Here is a 17,078-nt window from a genome sequence, read left to right on the forward strand (position 1 = left end):
CCCTACACAATTCTAAATGCCTAGAATTGGGGTGGAGAATAAAAAACATACAAAAAGGTCCTTACCTTATCAGGTTTACCATCTGCAAGAGCAGTCTCTGTGCTTTTTTGCTTGTTCATAAGCTGCTTCCGTCTTTCCTGGCGTTTTGCACGTTTCTGAAAGTCTTCTATGTGAGAATTCAAGTGCAAGGTCAGCTCAGTTACACTGTTCAGCTTGCTGCCACAATGCTTGCATTGATATGTGGTGGTAGAGGATCTTGTGCCAGTAGTGCCCAAAACGGAGAAGTCCCTCTTTATGTCCTTACTGTGGTGGTCTGTATAATGCATGCACAGCAGCTCAGGAGTACTAAATGAGAGTTTAAAGCATTTTATACACCTAAATGGAAGCAATTCAGGTTCTGGAGGCTCAGGCTCTTCAACAACTGGTGCTTCAGGTTCAAGCTTGTCTTCACCAGAACTTTGGCATTCATTTTCTTCCGCATACACAGCTGTAAAGTAACAACCGAGCTTGCTGGCATTTTGCTTTTTGGGAATAACACCTGGATGGCGTTTCATATAATGGGAAACAATACCTTTTTTGCTGAAGGACTGAAAAGGACAGAGAGAACATTTTTTTCTTTCCACTGCTTTCTTTAATTCATCACTCAGTTCTGGAGAGTCGTCTTTAGGAGGGGTGGGAATGATAACTTTATTGGGCTTGTCAGTAACCGTTCTGGATGCAGCTAAACAATGGGTGTAATATGCATCAATATCATGCCGCTTCTGGTAGTGGGCAGCAAGGCCTTTGCGAATTGGATTTGTATATGCACAAAGTGCGCATTTGAATAAATTGTTTTTTCCTTCTGGTTGAGCTCGAACATTGTTATGTTTGATGCGGTAGTGTCGTGCTATCCCTTTTCTGGTAGAGCAGAAGTATTTACATAGCTGGCACCTAAAGACAGTATGGGAAGGGACATGGTTATGTTTAAAACTTGCTTCATCAGGGACCTCTCCAGGCTCCAGAGTAACAACAGTCTGAGGTGGCTGATCATCAGAAAGGGTCTCTGGGTCCCCTGAACAACTGTCTCTTGGGGAGGATTGTGAGAGTATGTCAGGTTCCGGTTGGTCGTGATATTTTTCATAATGGATTTTTAACTTTTCAAGGGTCCCGTGGAAGTAAGGGCATATTTTGCATCTGTAAGCACCATACCCTTGCTTAAAGATGCGATTATGCTCTTCTGCATCATTCTGAGACATTTCAGAAGGCGGTTCCACGTCATGTACAAAATCTTCAGCAGTGACTTTTATGGTAGGATGACGTTTTTGATAGTGAGTGAGGACTCCGTGAATTCGAGTGTTTATATAAGGACAGTGCCTGCATTTATACACAGCTCCATGGTTAATGTCTGTGTCCTGTGCAAAATCAGCAGCTTTCACCTTCATACCAGGATGTTTTTTGCCATAGTGTGTAAGAAGGCCATGTAGGTTATTGTATTCAGATTGACAGACTGCGCACTGATATGGCGAAGAAGATAATGCAGAGTGACCAGTTGACTGTAAGCTTTTTTCTTGCAATAAATTAGATTCATCCCCACTGTCCAATTGTGGCTCAGTGTTGGTTACAGGGTTCTGTATTGACTGAATATGGGACAAAATAGAGTCTTCTGCATTTGCCTTGTCCGAAGCATCTTTTTCTTTTATTATGTCAAGTAGTATTGATTCATCCCCTTTTAGTGCCCAAGGGTGAAAGGCTTGATAGTGATTAGTTATATCCCATATAGAGGGTCCCTCAAAACTACAGTCTCTACATTTATAGGATTTGGAGTCTGATGCAGCTTGTGCAACATTTTCTGGACCTGCACATAACTTAGTAGCCATGTAGGTATAATCCACATAATGTTCAGGGTGTCTTCTTTGGTAATGTTCAAGCAAACCGCTTGGTTCTGGATGGGAATAGATACACCATTCACAGTGATAACCAGCTTCTATGAAGCCATCTAAAAAGGCCCATTTCAATATTGAAGTAACTGTTGCCTTCAAATTAGGATGATCTTTTTTCATATGTTTTCTTAGAGCATACACGTAAGGAGTTGAATATGAACACTGTCTACACCTGAGACTTCGAAGTTTTGTTTTTTCATTATCAGCAGCTGAAGGTGCTAAATTTGTGTTTGTGTCAAGCTTCTTTTGCCCCTGATCACAAAGGCTCCTAATGGCAGCTGTATGCTGTCTAATTACATCTGCGTTTACTTTAAAATCCCTGTGTTTCTTTTGATAATGAATAAGAACGCCTTTAACAGTCTGATTCCCATAATCACAGTGCTGACAGAAAAACATCTCATTTTCTCGAGGTTGTAATGTGCTCTTCTTTGCATTCTGGGTAGTAGCTGGTTTTGTTGAATGTGTGCTTTGTTGGGAATCAGAATTTATCATCCCAGCGGCTGTTGGAGGTGCCTGTCTAATGTACTTTGCAGTGACTTTAATTTCAGGATGTCGTTTTTGATAGTGAACTAATACGCCAACAACCGAGCGATTGGTATATGAGCAGTGCTTGCAAAAGTATATTTCAGCATTAAATTCTTGGTTTGGTGTAGTCACATTAGAGGGAGATGGTGTTATGGAAGAGCCTCCATCAAATGCCAGCTGTGACATTGCAGATCCACTGTCAACAGAGACAATACGCATTGTTTTTTGAATCCTAAAGTAGGAAGCCTTTTCATCCGGATGTTTTTTCTGATAATGAACTAGGACAGAATGCATGTTTGGACTTGCAAAATTACATACGTCGCAGTCATAAACTACCACATTATTAACTGAAGGTGGTGCCTTTTGATTTTCATTTTCTGATGCAAAGGACTTTGTGGCATTTTTGTTTAAAGATGCAGTGGTGCTAGCACCTTGCCCCGATGGAGTAGATGTGGCCATGCTTTTAGGTGCAGAATTCAAGATTTCCCTCAATGTCTGTGATTCAGAAGATAATTCATCTTGACGTTCAACGACATAACTGGAAAATATCATTGCATTGTTGATTTTAACGGTTGGATGCATTCTTTGGTAATGTGGCATCAAGCTTCGAACATTTGGACTTGTGTAAGAACAAAAGCGACACCGATATATCAGATCAGATTGGTCAAAATTGAGAACATTCATTGCCTCTGGGTGATGCTCAGCATAATGTTGCTGCAAGTCATCAAAATTATTGTAGTCAATATAGCATTCTAGGCATCTGTATACTGCACTGTGATCATTTGGATCCAAAATATACCGAAAACTAAACTTTATATATGGATGCATCCTCTGATAATGAGTACTAACACTCCTTGCAGATTTGTTGCTAAAGTCACAGTGCTTACAGTAGTATAATCTTCCAGACTCCTCATTATATTCAGAACTTTCATTCAGTTGGTCATTTTCACCAAACAAACCAGACTGATTAGATACTAATGCGTGAGAGTCTTGGTCTTTGAGGACCACAGACTGGTAGTAATAATCATCATCATCATCTGACAGAGTCAACTCAATTTCTGCGCCATTGGATGCTGAATAATTTTGCTGAATATTTCTGAAGTTCATGCTTTTCTGGGTAGAATTTGCATCCTTGTTCCAGATCTGCTGAAGGGTATATGCATTTTCTGACTCCATTATTGGTTCGGACATATCATCTTCCTTGTCTAGCTCTACTTCTATCTCCACTTCATTCTCCTCCTCATCATCTTCCACATTAATGACAGAATCCTCTTCCTGCTGTTTACTCTGATTAATTTTGCTCTGCAGATTGCTCGCAATTTCATCAATCCTTGTTCTTTTTTTCCCAGGTGACAAGTCTAAAGGAAAGTCAGTTGAACTTTTTCGAGATGCCTTTGCCACAAAATTATTTTTAGAAGATAATCCCAATATGGACGTCTGGCTCTTCCTAACCATATTGGAATTGGAATCTGGTTCACTCTCCTGTGTCTGCCTCACCATATTACTATCAGACTTAGGCATATTGTCACAAAATGAATGTTTGTGTTGTTGATGAACACGTAGACCCTTTAGAGTAGTAGTAGAATAACTGCACATGGTGCATTTGTAAGGATACTGTTGGGTAGAATCAGTCATAAATATAGATTTTCTCCCATTGATATTACTACTATCAAAACTTTCATTTAAGGATGAAGGCATACTATCATTGAATGTGCCTAGTGTATCCCACTCAGGTGATGCACCAGAATGACATTGTTTATGTGCACCAAGCCTTAAAGGGCTTTTGCATGAAAATGGACATTCATCACACTTGTATACAGCAGTCTTCCCAGATAGGTGAATGTTTTCAATATGCCGAGAGATGCTCCGTCGATGCATTGTAAGAAACGGGCAGAAAGGACACTGAAATCTGTTCATGTACCTTCTAAATGGAATTCCCTTTGTTTCTAGTAATTTGTTGTTTTCTGAACCCAACAATGGCTCTCCAGACATTCCTGAACCATGATGATCCAGTGAGCTTAAACCATTTTCACTATCCAGCTCAATATACTCTTCATCTGAACTAGAATCGTTTAGCATTGCAGTATCATCCATTTCCGGTGGAACATTAGACTTGTCTGAAAACCCATACGGTGACCTATCTGACATGTTCATGAGGCCTGTATTTGGAGAAGGCTTTGGCTTAATTGGAACATATGACATGGGTGGATATTTGGGAGCACCCCCTCTAGGTAGTACATTATTGACAGGGCTTCTATAGCTCTGAACATTAGCATTAGGGAGATCATGTGACCCTAAGTTCAGTGGCATAAAGCTGGTGCTAGGACTTGAACCAAGTGAAGTTTTATTTTGTAACTCTGACATGTTCATGCCATCTTGCCGTAAGCTTGACAGTATCTTGACCATCCCACGATGTTTTTTCATCATATGATCACACCAGCGTTCCCTTCGGGGTGTCTGATAGCTACACCATTCACAACAAAAGTTACCCCTAGACTTTGTTAAGGGCTTCACCATTGATTCAAGAATACTACGTTCTACTACTTCTGCTGGAAGTTCCTTATAAGTTTCTTGAACTGTCACAGGAACAGCTTGTGAGGTTGTAGGTGAAGTCTCTTTTAGGCTATTCTTATGATACATTTTTTGATGCTTGATTATTCTTGCTCTTCGGGGTGACTTGTAAGTACAAAACTGGCAGGAGAAAACCTTTCCAAAGCCATCGTGCATCATAATATTATAGTTCATAGATCCAGGGGTTGAATTTGCTCCATGACCATGAACCTTTCTGGTATGTTCCACAAGTAGATTTTTGGATCTGAAATAACGAACACAAAACTTGCACTGGAAAAATTTGTTGGTCGGCTTTGAGCTTCCTATTGCAGATTGACCAAATAAAGTTGCGTTATGGCCATAATATGAAGTTTGAACTTGAGGAACACCCTGGTCTGAAATCACAAAGCAAATAACTAGGTAAGTATAAAAAAGTTTATCTATATAAAATACACACTGTTTCATTTCAGGATATATAAAATTACATGAATTATTTGCAAAACTACACAAAAAACAAAAAGGTTTTACAGATCTAGTGTATAATTGTAAACAGGCCAAATACAAATGAAAGTACATAAACATTTAGAACTGGAGTTGTTTTGGTTTACTTCCAGTTTGGAATGATAGATATGGGTCTTGAATAAAAATCAACCCACCATGAGTTTCTTCTGTTGCAACAAATTCATCTTTAACTGAAGAGAACACACCTTCTGACTGGTTGCTGGAATTTGTACCCACTGATCTAGTCTGACTAGAACCTTCTTCCGTTACATCTGTGGGTTGCAAAAATGCAGTATGTACATCTTGAATGTGAGCCTTTAGTTCATCATAGGACTGGGCTCTAAAGTCGCAACCATCACACTGCAGAACCTCCATGGTCAGATAATGATTTTACATTAGGGAATTCTGAAACAGAAAGGAGATAAAACATTGGGTTATATAGAGAAAAATGCAAAGGCAAAATGAACCAAAGATATGTGAACTCATGGATGATTTGATATAGTTATTTCCATGATTAAATAAAACTATTCCCATTAATTTTATTACCTACATAAAAAAAACTATAATGAGTACGATATGAACATCGGAATATTCATAGCTAGATACATTGTTATATAAATCGTGTATCAATAACATCTACATCATTGATTGAATAATTCTGATCCTTTTATGCGATCCTTAGCCAGTATTGTTTTATTTCCGAGAAACATTAAATCCAAATAAAAAAAACAAAACAGTGTATTATATATTCTGCAATTCAGTGAAGACCCCCTATTTAGAGTACTTAATATATTAATGCCTTGGAAAAGGATAAGATGTACATGGATGCAAATGGAAACCGAGGGAACCACCATGTTGGTGGATACACCCTGGAGGAAAACATTGCAGGTCAGCATAGACTTGTATTTATTTGTGTCTTATCTTCCAGTCTTTTCTTATTGCTTCTGGCTTAAGGTTTTATGAATGCACATGTATGCCATGCACATGCCATTAACATACCCCTCAAAAAGAGTGGTTTTAAAAGGATACTTGGACACTTGCAGTAACGTGGTATCACGGTAACCATTGGTTAAAAAAAAGGAAAAAAAATGGGCACTGCATCATGCCTTCATGCAGAAGAAAGATCCTCAACCATTCTGGAATATAGCTCTGGAAAGAAAGACAGAATACTCCTTCACAGATATATTTACCTAAGCTACAGCTTGTCTTTTTCTCCCCATCAACGTGAGCTTTACAACAGCTACTTTTAAACCTGCAGCTATCAAGATACTAGAAGCTTTTATTTCATTTCACAAGACTGGATTGTGTGGAAGAGTTTGCTATCTGCTGTAGATCAAATTTCAGCAGCAAAGGAAGCCCCACCCCATGTCTCTTCAGCACACTCCATTACATCTCAAAGCATTTTTTTCCATGGTGCAGATGACTCCTGCATTCAAAGCACTTCAGAGAAAAGCAGATCATCCAGTTTTTCTGTTCCCTTCCCCCAAGCTTAGTCCTTTCATCCCAGCCAAACAAGACACAGCTCTGCTGAAGGTTTTTTTTTGTCTCACAATCAGGAGACAGATAGGAGATCCTGCGTCAGAGAAGCTGTTCACAATGCAGCCCTAGTCATCTGAGCATTAGAAGCAGCCATTTTACCTTCAGATCACAGTCAGCAGAAGTCTTAAGTCTTAAATACAACATGGCTTCATATTATTCCAGCATTATCTAAGAGTACATTTGGCCAACATAAATATCAAGCACTGAGATGTCCCTAATGTATCAGCAAAGACCAGTCCGGCAAGAACATTACTGTCTTATGGTATCATTAACTATTTCTTGGTGTCCTTGCAACATAAGATTTCCCCAACTGTCAGACTGTTTAAAAAAGCAGATCATATAACATAACATCCAAAATAGTATTCAAAAATGTAAAGTTTTAAAATCTAAAACAACCGTTACTAAAAAACAATGTTTAATTTAACCTGAAGCAAGAAGAAATACATCATATCCCAAAAATTATTTGGTTCTCTTGGGAGTTGTCCTAATGCAGGGAGAAGACTGAACCACCTGACTGTGTGCTAGATTCCAAAGTCTATTGACCTCTGTTAATCACCAGCCAGCCTGTCCATATCAGCAAGTCCTGCCAAAAGGCACACCCTTTAACAGAAGAGACTCCAGCTAGCTTTTATGAAACAGGTTCTCAGAAAGCTCTACTACATAGCAATGGAGGGAAACCTGATTTCTAAAAACAGCTTCAAGCTTTTAGGGGGATCAAGTTAGCAAAATAAAACTAACAGGCACCTTATCTACTGTAGAGAAAACAAGTGTTATGTTAAAGACAAAACCATTCTGGATTTTATTTAAACCCCATGTATATGGTAGCTCCAAGGCTTACAAACAAACATTCTTAAATAAGTGAGTAATGTAAATTAAAATAATTTAATGAAAAAACACTGATCACGGTTTCCATGGATCTGCTGGCCATCTAGAAACCTTTCAATTTATGATCCAAACCAACAATTAATATTGTTGGCTAATTAGAATGTTATTGTTACTTCACAGAGCTCTCAGATGCAGAAGGATGTAGGTTATTTGTAAATTTATGGCATGAAGCATAACGTTTTGTTACCTAAAAATATAAATGGCATAAGGGCTGGCCGATCTAGTTATCAGTAATTCTCACCTGAATTTCTGGTCCAAAACCTTGCTTCTGTCTTTTGAAGAAGACAGACAAAGGTGAGAGTGATGTCCCATACATCTATTTAGACCTGCCTGCACTATCCTAAGGAATAAGGGATCTTTGCAGTCCAGGTGATTTCAAAAACTATAAGCCAAAAATGTTAAAAATAACCTCGTTTTGATTAATTTCCTAAACGTGTAGGCAGCATGCCCACAGGCTTTAATGACCCACGCAATCCTTTGCATGCACACCTTGTCTGCCCCTTTTACGTAAAACCTTACAATAACATTCTTATATTTCAATGTTTCATTTTCCTTCCTCGTCTAGAAAGATAATTACCAATTTCCTTCAATTGATTTTAAAGAATTGAGTGGTCTTCTTATCAAGCAACCAATGCAATCTTTCTGTAGATTGAACCATCTGAGGTATAACTTTATATCTTGCAACAGAATCATTGTTTATATGTAACTTCAATTCGATTCAATAGCAATTCATGAATATTAAGGCATTTTTGCTCAGTAGACAAATGGTATATTAACAAAATGACCTACACACAAATTAACACATTGGGGATCTAGAAACATGTTTCTGCAGGAAATTTTGGAAAGTGGTTTTAACATCATAGCAGCCTACTGACCTGGACACTCTGTTAGTTGTTATGGTGATAAGACCATTTTTAACACTTTGTAGCACACTCAGATACCTGTATCAGTGACAATCCTTGTGATTGCATACGGTCCATTTAGTATCAGGTCTGCCACAAAGTCAAAATCGCTTATCCCTGTTCACACATTTGCATGTGTAGCGGAAACATTGAACCATTTACCCCATCTAGTCCTTGGTCTTGTGTTAGATTCAGGATAGCTTTATGCCGTTCCTGTGCATGACTCCACTCAACACATTAAACTTTAGCAGTTCTGGTGGAAGGATGTTCCATTTATCTACCGACAAAAACATGTTAATAGATCCCCAATGCATTAATTTGTTTGTAGGTCATATGTTATTATGCCATTTGTTTACTAAGCAAAAAAATTCATGTACATTGCCATTAAATCAAATTGAGGTTGCATATAAAAAGTGATTATGTTGCCACCTTATAAAGAAGGTCTTCTAACCATCTCAACCAATGTAATGTGTCAATCACATGTTCTTGCTAGAGATCTATATTTATGTAGAAATAGTAGAACAGCACTCCATAATTCTGGTGCTCGAACTGGGCTCCACCAGCACCCCAAAATATCACAAATAAAGTTGCTCAGCACTCCAGTAGTTAAGTAAGGTGTGTTGAATTCAACAAGGGCAACGTTTCAACCTTATGGTCGAAACGTTGCCCTTGTTGAATAGTGCCCTCTTGTATGCCTTATACCCTAGATATGCCACTGTGCCCCCCTGACAAACCTCTGCTGCTGGCCGGCACTTTCGCTGGAGCTCCATCATAGAAGCTCAGCCGAAGTGCCGGCAGAAGCGGAGGTTTTCTGCGCACATCGCACAGATGCCCACCGGCTGCCAGAGAGGAGGATCCAGATCCCTTGCAGCACTGCGGCAGAACCTCCTTCCTGGCAGCCGGCGAACATTGCGCAATGCGTGCAGGCAACCTCTGCTGCTGCTGGCTGGTACGTCCGCTGGGGCTTCTATGGTGGAGCACCGTAAAGTCATGTCACGCTGGTGCTCCATCATAGAAGCCCCGGGGGAAGTGGAAGACAGTAGCGGGGGATCTTAATGTTACAGGCCGACATCTATTTGAGGCGTATAAGACAAAGGGTATTTTTCAGAGCATTTGCTCTTAAAAAAAAAACCAAAAAAAAAAATCCCCTCATCTTATAGTCGATAAAATCGATTCAACTAATAGATAATGAAATTCGTTGGCAGGAGTAGTTGTAGCAGCCCTATATAGAACATGTGCATAAGTTGCTCATATACAAACCTGCACGTATTCCTCCATAAAGCTATGTTACATTTATCGCAAACTATATTTTTGGTAGTACTTTGTTGTTTTTCTGAAACCACAGAAAATAATATTATTTTGTACCTTGAAGTGGCATCTATTAAGCAGTTAAAGCCCAATGGTTTAAGTTAAAATAGCGCAATTAACCCAACTGCCCGATATTTTATATTTGTTTTCTGCTTAAGCATTTAGAAATAAATTATTTAGCAGGTAGGAAGAACCTACCTCCTCATGAAACGCCACCTACAAAATATGGTTGGAAAACCAAAAGTCATAAGGATTGAAATTTGTACTGGATATTCCCCATTGCGACTAAGTACAGTAATAACTCCACATCTGTTGGCAAAATTGATCTGCACTTTACAAGCACTACACACTGTTTCCTATAGAAACTCTATGCAGGTCACAGGTTTTCATTTCAAATAGAGTTTCCAGCCCAACATTTCAGTTTTCAGTGGCGAAAATACCTGATCGAATTTCCACAGCAGTAGCCAACAGGACAGCAAGCAATAAAAATAGATATATCTATATTGGTCTGAGAGAAGATGGCGTCATTAGTTTCAGTTTATACAACTTAGAAAAAGTTGTCACATAAGCTATTGAGACTTCTGAGGTCTGTTTCTGAGGTGAAAAAAGCTATGGCTAATAAAAGGTAATCCTACAGTTATGGAAGTAATAATATAATGATTGGCCTATGGTCACTTTAAAGGATGATACATAGTTTGATATGTAAGGAGCCTTTGAAGAAATCCCACTGATTTACTCACTCACTGGGGTTAGGTTGGACCTTCATAATGTATAGTTATGTCAGGTAGTTGAAACTACAACTCTTCTGTCAACTCTCCCTTTAGTGAATAAATTCCTATGCAGTTTCTTCCAAAGTTTTTTTTAGTTACTGACCTTACCATAAAAAAAAAGAAACTTCACTGCAACTATACTTCTTTTTTCCATTGGGGGGTGGGTGGCCAATCCTAATATACAATTATTAGAGCACTCATTTTAAGCAGCTCTTCAAAAACAGAACACCATTTCATGAGGAACAAAATATGTAAAGATTTTATTCAGGATAAATTATCGAGTTTAGAAATGTACTGGCACTTAATAATGTGACTTAATTCCAACAATAAAAACGTTATTGTCCATTAGTAGTGGTACCTGGAATGGAATTCTCGCTGAAGCGCGTTCACTGTTAAGAAAGAAAGGCGGGAAACTGCACTGTCACCTGATTGGCTGTTCAGTTTAGCTATAATTGCTCATGGCTGTCTTCATATTCTGGTCAGGGTACAAGAGATCAGACATATATATAACGTATTTTAAGAGCATAATGAATCTTTGGATAAAACAGAACAAATTCTGGGGATACAGCTTTAAAAATACTCTGTAAAAAGAATAAAAACCACAAATGGTGCAATAACGTTTAAAAGGTTTAAAACAGCCCCCACTAGTTGTGCCACACTCACAAGATTGTAGTAGGAACTGCGCCTTAAAGATAGCCTGTATCTTAGGAATCCTGAAGATTTACTGGAACTTTTTAAAACCACCTCAAAGTTTTAAAAACCGGTCATCTGCTGGATACAAACGGATGATAGGCAGGCAGGGTATCTTCCAAAAGTTCTTTATTTAAAATAGCCCATTAAAAATGCTTAATGTTTTAAGAAACTAAGTCCAACGCGTTTCGTCATATGTTGACTTCATCAGGGACTAGTTATAACACATCAAGAAGCATAAGCTAACAAAATATAAACTATATATATATAGTTTATATTTTGTTAGCTTATGCTTCTTGATGTGTTATAACTAGTCCCTGATGAAGTCAACATATGACGAAACGCGTTGGACTTAGTTTCTTAAAACATTAAGCATTTTTAATGGGCTATTTTAAATAAAGAACTTTTGGAAGATACCCTGCCTGCCTATCATCCGTTTGTATCCAGCAGATGACCGGTTTTTAAAACTTTGAGGTGGTTTTAAAAAGTTCCAGTAAATCTTCAGGATTCCTAAGATACAGGCTATCTTTAAGGCGCAGTTCCTACTACAATCTTGTGAGTGTGGCACAACTAGTGGGGGCTGTTTTAAACCTTTTAAACGTTATTGCACCATTTGTGGTTTTTATTCTTTTTACAGAGTATTTTTAAAGCTGTATCCCCAGAATTTGTTCTGTTTTATCCATATACCTGTTATAAGGGGCTTTTTGAAGGAAGAGTCCTTGGGGAAGCTACCACATGTGTTCCGAGGAATGAATAGAGGGTTAAAAAGCTAAGTACCCTGTTTTTATATTTTTTCATTCTTGTAGAACACAGTTACAACTGTATCATAATGAATCTTTACCAGGGATGGAAAAAGTGAAGTTTGTGAATATCAGGCCCATCTATGAGACAATATCTGAAGTTATTGATTGACAAAAAAAAAAAAAGACTACTACATGTTTGACAAACAGCAAATAATGAATTGACTTGAATTAAAATCGCTTTACAAAAGAATATAATTTTTGAACAAAAAAGGTGCTTGATGACAAAATTCAGCTCATTATTAGTGTTGATTCCAGGAAGCATATGGTAATGGAACTATTACAGCCATTAACCAAATAACAGGAAGCCACGCTACGGTGTACATCCTTTTAAAAGTTAAGTCAATGACTTAATGACCTCAGAAAATTCCCTTCAACAACATAGTATGGTCCAAAATGCCTTTCAGATCCATACACTTAGAAAACTAAGTAATTCATAAATAGGATGTCTACCTTCAATGATGACAAACAGAATTTTGTGATATTTCAACAAGAGCAGACAGCAAAATCAAAATTGTATAAATTGACTAACTTTAAAGTAAATAAATAACCCTCTGTCAGTTTGTTGTGATTAAAACTGGATCTACAGAAAACCCAAGATTGGCAGTATGATTATAAATGATACAAGACGCTCATGAATTGTAACTAAATGTATCTTCTAATATGCATTATTCTCCTTTATCCCGGCTGCAAAATTTTTCCATGCTTTATTTCCACATTAAAGCCGTTTATTTTCCAGAATCAGATGCCTTTTTTAAGAACCCCTCCTTTTTATGCTATGTTAATGTACTTATTCTTTGTATGCTTTGTAAACTATTTTAACCTTACTAGCAAAATGGAACTATGATGAAATGGTAGGGATTTATTTTGGGATGTGAGTTTCCACATGCAGTCAAGAGACACTCTACATCACATTTCAGATTAGCAAAGGTAGTGTCCTTGGCTTACCAACGTTAATTGTATTGAAAGAGCTGGTTTCATATAGTTGCACAGTTAATGTACATTGCCTAAAAAGGGAATTACGTTTTTTTTGTACAAATCTATATTTTATTTACTTGATCTAAACATAATGGCAAACAAACAGATCTATTTGAGAGAGAGAAGTTATGTGATTCAGAGATTAGTGCATTGCTATAAAGGGCTTTCTTTTCAGTAATATGTATATTATACAAGGTTCACTTAAGGTTATAGTTATGGATTTGGATACCCCAGATACATGTTTACATTGCAAAAGAAAAATTTGAGAAAAAAGCAGCTATATAAATTAGTGTTTATTTCAATATAAAATTACTTTTGTAACCTCATATTTCCTTTTCAACAGAAGAAGATATTGGTTGAACACCATTCCATTTGAGGGAGAGAGATGGCAATCAGACATGCTGGAGGTTTGTGTGATGTCTAGCTTTAGTCCAGGGATAGTTTAAACTCAAATACATGAGTTGTCTTGGACTAAATGTCACATCATCATGTGACTGGCTGGATGATTAAGTAAACTGTAGATAACATCCTTTGGAACTTGCTCACACCAGATGGTTTTTCTGTCTCCATTGGATCAACTTTTGTGTCCTTAAATCTAGGTGAAATTTCTCAGCAATATCGATCAAACTTCTCTTACATTTCTCCAACCGTCTCAGTAGAAGCGCTCCATCACTGTGTTGTCTTATAAACATTCTGATTCGTACAAATGTTTTTAATGAATTTTACATAATTTGATATGAATCTCTGAATAAAAGGAGGGACCCCTAATGAAACAAACGAAAACGAACACTAAACCTTTAAAAATTTCAGCATCCATTCGTTCATCTGTTTTGGTGCCATTACTAGCAGTTTTAGCACTCTTTCAGACAGAAAAGCGCCAAGGGTCTGTGTGTAGAGGGTACAGAATAAGTTATTTTTAGAAGTAGTCACTAATATGACCAGTAGTCTTCCCCAGTAGGATCCCTCTATACAACAATGTACAGCCTCTCCTCGGTGGCCCAGCAACTCCTTTCATGCACATCTACCAGTGTCCAAAGTTAAAATACTCTCTCTTTAACCCTAGGTTACCCTGCACTGATTATTCAAACTGGGTGAGTAGTGATTCTTCTACCATCTGTCTGCCCTCTGCTCTAATGCTGCTGCTCTATAAACTTCCTTACAATCATTTAATAAAAAAAGGTCCAATTGTGGGTAAAACAACAAGGTACTGAATCTATTTTTGTGCCAGTGCTTGCCCATTGCCCTACTGCCAGTGTAGAAATTCAGCCTCATAGCATGTTGCTGATGGTGTAGTGCTGCAGTTGTTGGTGGTGAGTCCTGTAAAGAAAAATCTGCTTAAAGTAAATCTTCATGCACGTACGCATGCTAGCTACATAGATGAACATTGGCAGTACAATGAGTTGTACTAAAGATCTCATAGACTTTAAAACATGGCATTGTCATGGCATTGTCAAGTGCTATTATTGTGAAGTGGTAGCATCTAGGAGTAGCATCTCAACCGTGAAGTGGTTGACCACAAACACTCTCAGAGAGGGGATGCCGAGTGCTAAAGCCCATAGTAAATACAAATCACCTGTCCTCTGAATATCAGAACACATAGTGCCTACTGTAAAGTTTGGTGGAGGAGAAATAATGGTCTGGGGCTGTTTTTCAAGATTTGGGCTAGGCCCCTTACTTCTAGTGAAGGAAAACCTTAATGCTTCAGCATACAAAGAAGACAATCCCATGCTTCCAAGATTGGGTTTTGGGAATGTCCTTTACTGTCCCATTATGACTGTGCCTCTATGCACAATGCAAAGTCCATAGCATATCCTTCCCAGAAGAGGTGAGGCTGTTGCAGCCAGGCAGGTTTCTCTGTTGAAAAGCTGACCCTTTATTATTGTATCCTTTATGATACAGTTTAATAACATTTTTATCAATGCGCAAAAATACTCTGAGCAAAGATCCACAGATAAAAACTGCAAACAACTAACCTTCTTGCATAGACAAATGTGCTGTGTCACAAACAACCTCTGTCCATAGTCTTTGAGAGGAAAAAAACAAATGTAGCTAAAGCAAACACTGTAAATATAGTTTAAAGGAGGACAATGTTATCAATGTAGGAGAACATTTTATGACAGGACAATATCAACTTTAGATGGTTTTCCTGCACTGGCATGAAATGGCTGCTATCCTTCTGGCTGCCAGCTTCAATACTTCATGTTGACATTACACATCCTGCTCTATAGATCCACCCCCATGCCGTTGCTTGCCCAACAAATTATCTCCTGCGTCACAGCAGTTGTAGGAGAACTGCTTACAATGCAGATCTGAAGGCACCATTTCACTGCTCATCACAGGCAATCAGTAAAATATTTTACTAGACATGGTACATAATGCTAAACAGTATATTACTTCCCAAGTGCTCTAGTGGCAAGAAATAAAATCCTTCAGGGTGAACCATATAAACAGAGAAAGACCGTCATGTCTCCAGATTAAATTAAAATAATGCTTTTTTTGTAAATAGATGTCATCTCAAATATGACAGACTTGTCAGTCTTGCAAGTTTCTCTTAAACGACAATATGAGTTTGCCATGCATAATCCATGCCCATACAAGCATTTGAGAGAGAAGTTTAGTTTGGCATAGTTAAACTGATATTTTTACCACATAACTACCTGTAACTCATGGTCTAAGGAACAAGTCGCTCTGTTCCATAAAACCCACAAAAAGATTGTTATGTAGGAAAATTAAACGTCACCCAGGCCTCACCAAATGTAGATTCTATTTTATTGTGACTATGAACAAAAAATAAATGTCTCCTCTTATTGTACCAAGCAATTATTATGATCTAAGAGCTTTCTGTAACTTTTCAAACACATGACACAATGCCTAATATAAAAAACCAGTAAAGACTCTCTTCTAATGAGTATACCTTGAACACAGATTTTACTTAAGGAACCATCACATAGTATCAGCTTCTCAATTACTTTATCAAAAACATGCTTATCAGTTATGAGTGGGCCAGGGAATCAATCATTTTGACTACTTGAGTTTACAAAGCATTACAAAGGGCCCCCAGTGATCTTCTCAAGAAGAACATTATTATTTATTGTTTTATATAGTGCCATCAAATTACTTAGCGCTGTACAATGGGTGGACAGGACATGACATGACATAAGTAGTATGTTACATAACAATTTGACCAGAGTCAAACCCTGCACAACTAAACCACAACATGACTCAAATTAACTATGCAGGGCCATCTCAACCTTGCTTTAAGCGGACACTAACTTGAGTTTGCCCTTTACATTATATAGTGAATTGTGAAGTTGCTGTGAATACACCAATATCAAAACAGCATAAGTTTGTACATTTGTAAAAAGGGACCTTAGATGCCCAAACAGTCTCAAAAGACATACAAGAAACAAATGCCACAGTGAAACCTTCAGATGCAACACCAAAAATATAGACCACATCGTAGTGTCAATCAAAACACAAAGGATGGTGTCCGTTATAGTGAAGGTAAAGGAAAAATAATTAAGAGCTCCATTTCTAAGTGAAAAGATTTTCCAATAAATTTTAAGTAGAAGTATCAGTGGCTGGCACTTATGTTTGCTCCTTTTTATGGCCAGTTTACTGTTGAAACAAAAGGCCCTCACATCGTGAACTTAAGGAAGAGAGGTGTGGACTTGTGCATTTACGCTTCAAATTGCATCAAAATGTCTTGAG

At 37.9% G+C, this 17,078-nt stretch overlaps 1 protein-coding gene across 5 annotated transcripts in view; it reads right to left on the reverse strand.

The window, feature by feature from the left end:
- Positions 1–17,078, reverse strand: part of ZNF462 (zinc finger protein 462) — a 39,070-nt gene that overhangs the window by 15,501 nt on the left and 6,491 nt on the right. For 4 of the 5 annotated variants that reach the window (XM_053465865.1, XM_053465863.1, XM_053465862.1 and 1 more), the window contains exons 2-3: positions 5,651–5,900; positions 66–5,389 (exon numbers count right to left, since the gene is read on the reverse strand). In XM_053465865.1, the coding sequence (XP_053321840.1) occupies positions 66–5,389; positions 5,651–5,870 (5,544 nt within the window). In that variant the 5' untranslated portion in view covers positions 5,871–5,900. The remainder of the gene's footprint in view (positions 1–65; positions 5,390–5,650; positions 5,901–17,078) is intronic. The other variant, XM_053465864.1, reaches the window with a different exon arrangement.

This window comes from Spea bombifrons, chromosome 1, assembly GCF_027358695.1.
Source record: "Spea bombifrons isolate aSpeBom1 chromosome 1, aSpeBom1.2.pri, whole genome shotgun sequence".
Classification (NCBI taxonomy): domain Eukaryota; kingdom Metazoa; phylum Chordata; class Amphibia; order Anura; family Pelobatidae; genus Spea; species Spea bombifrons.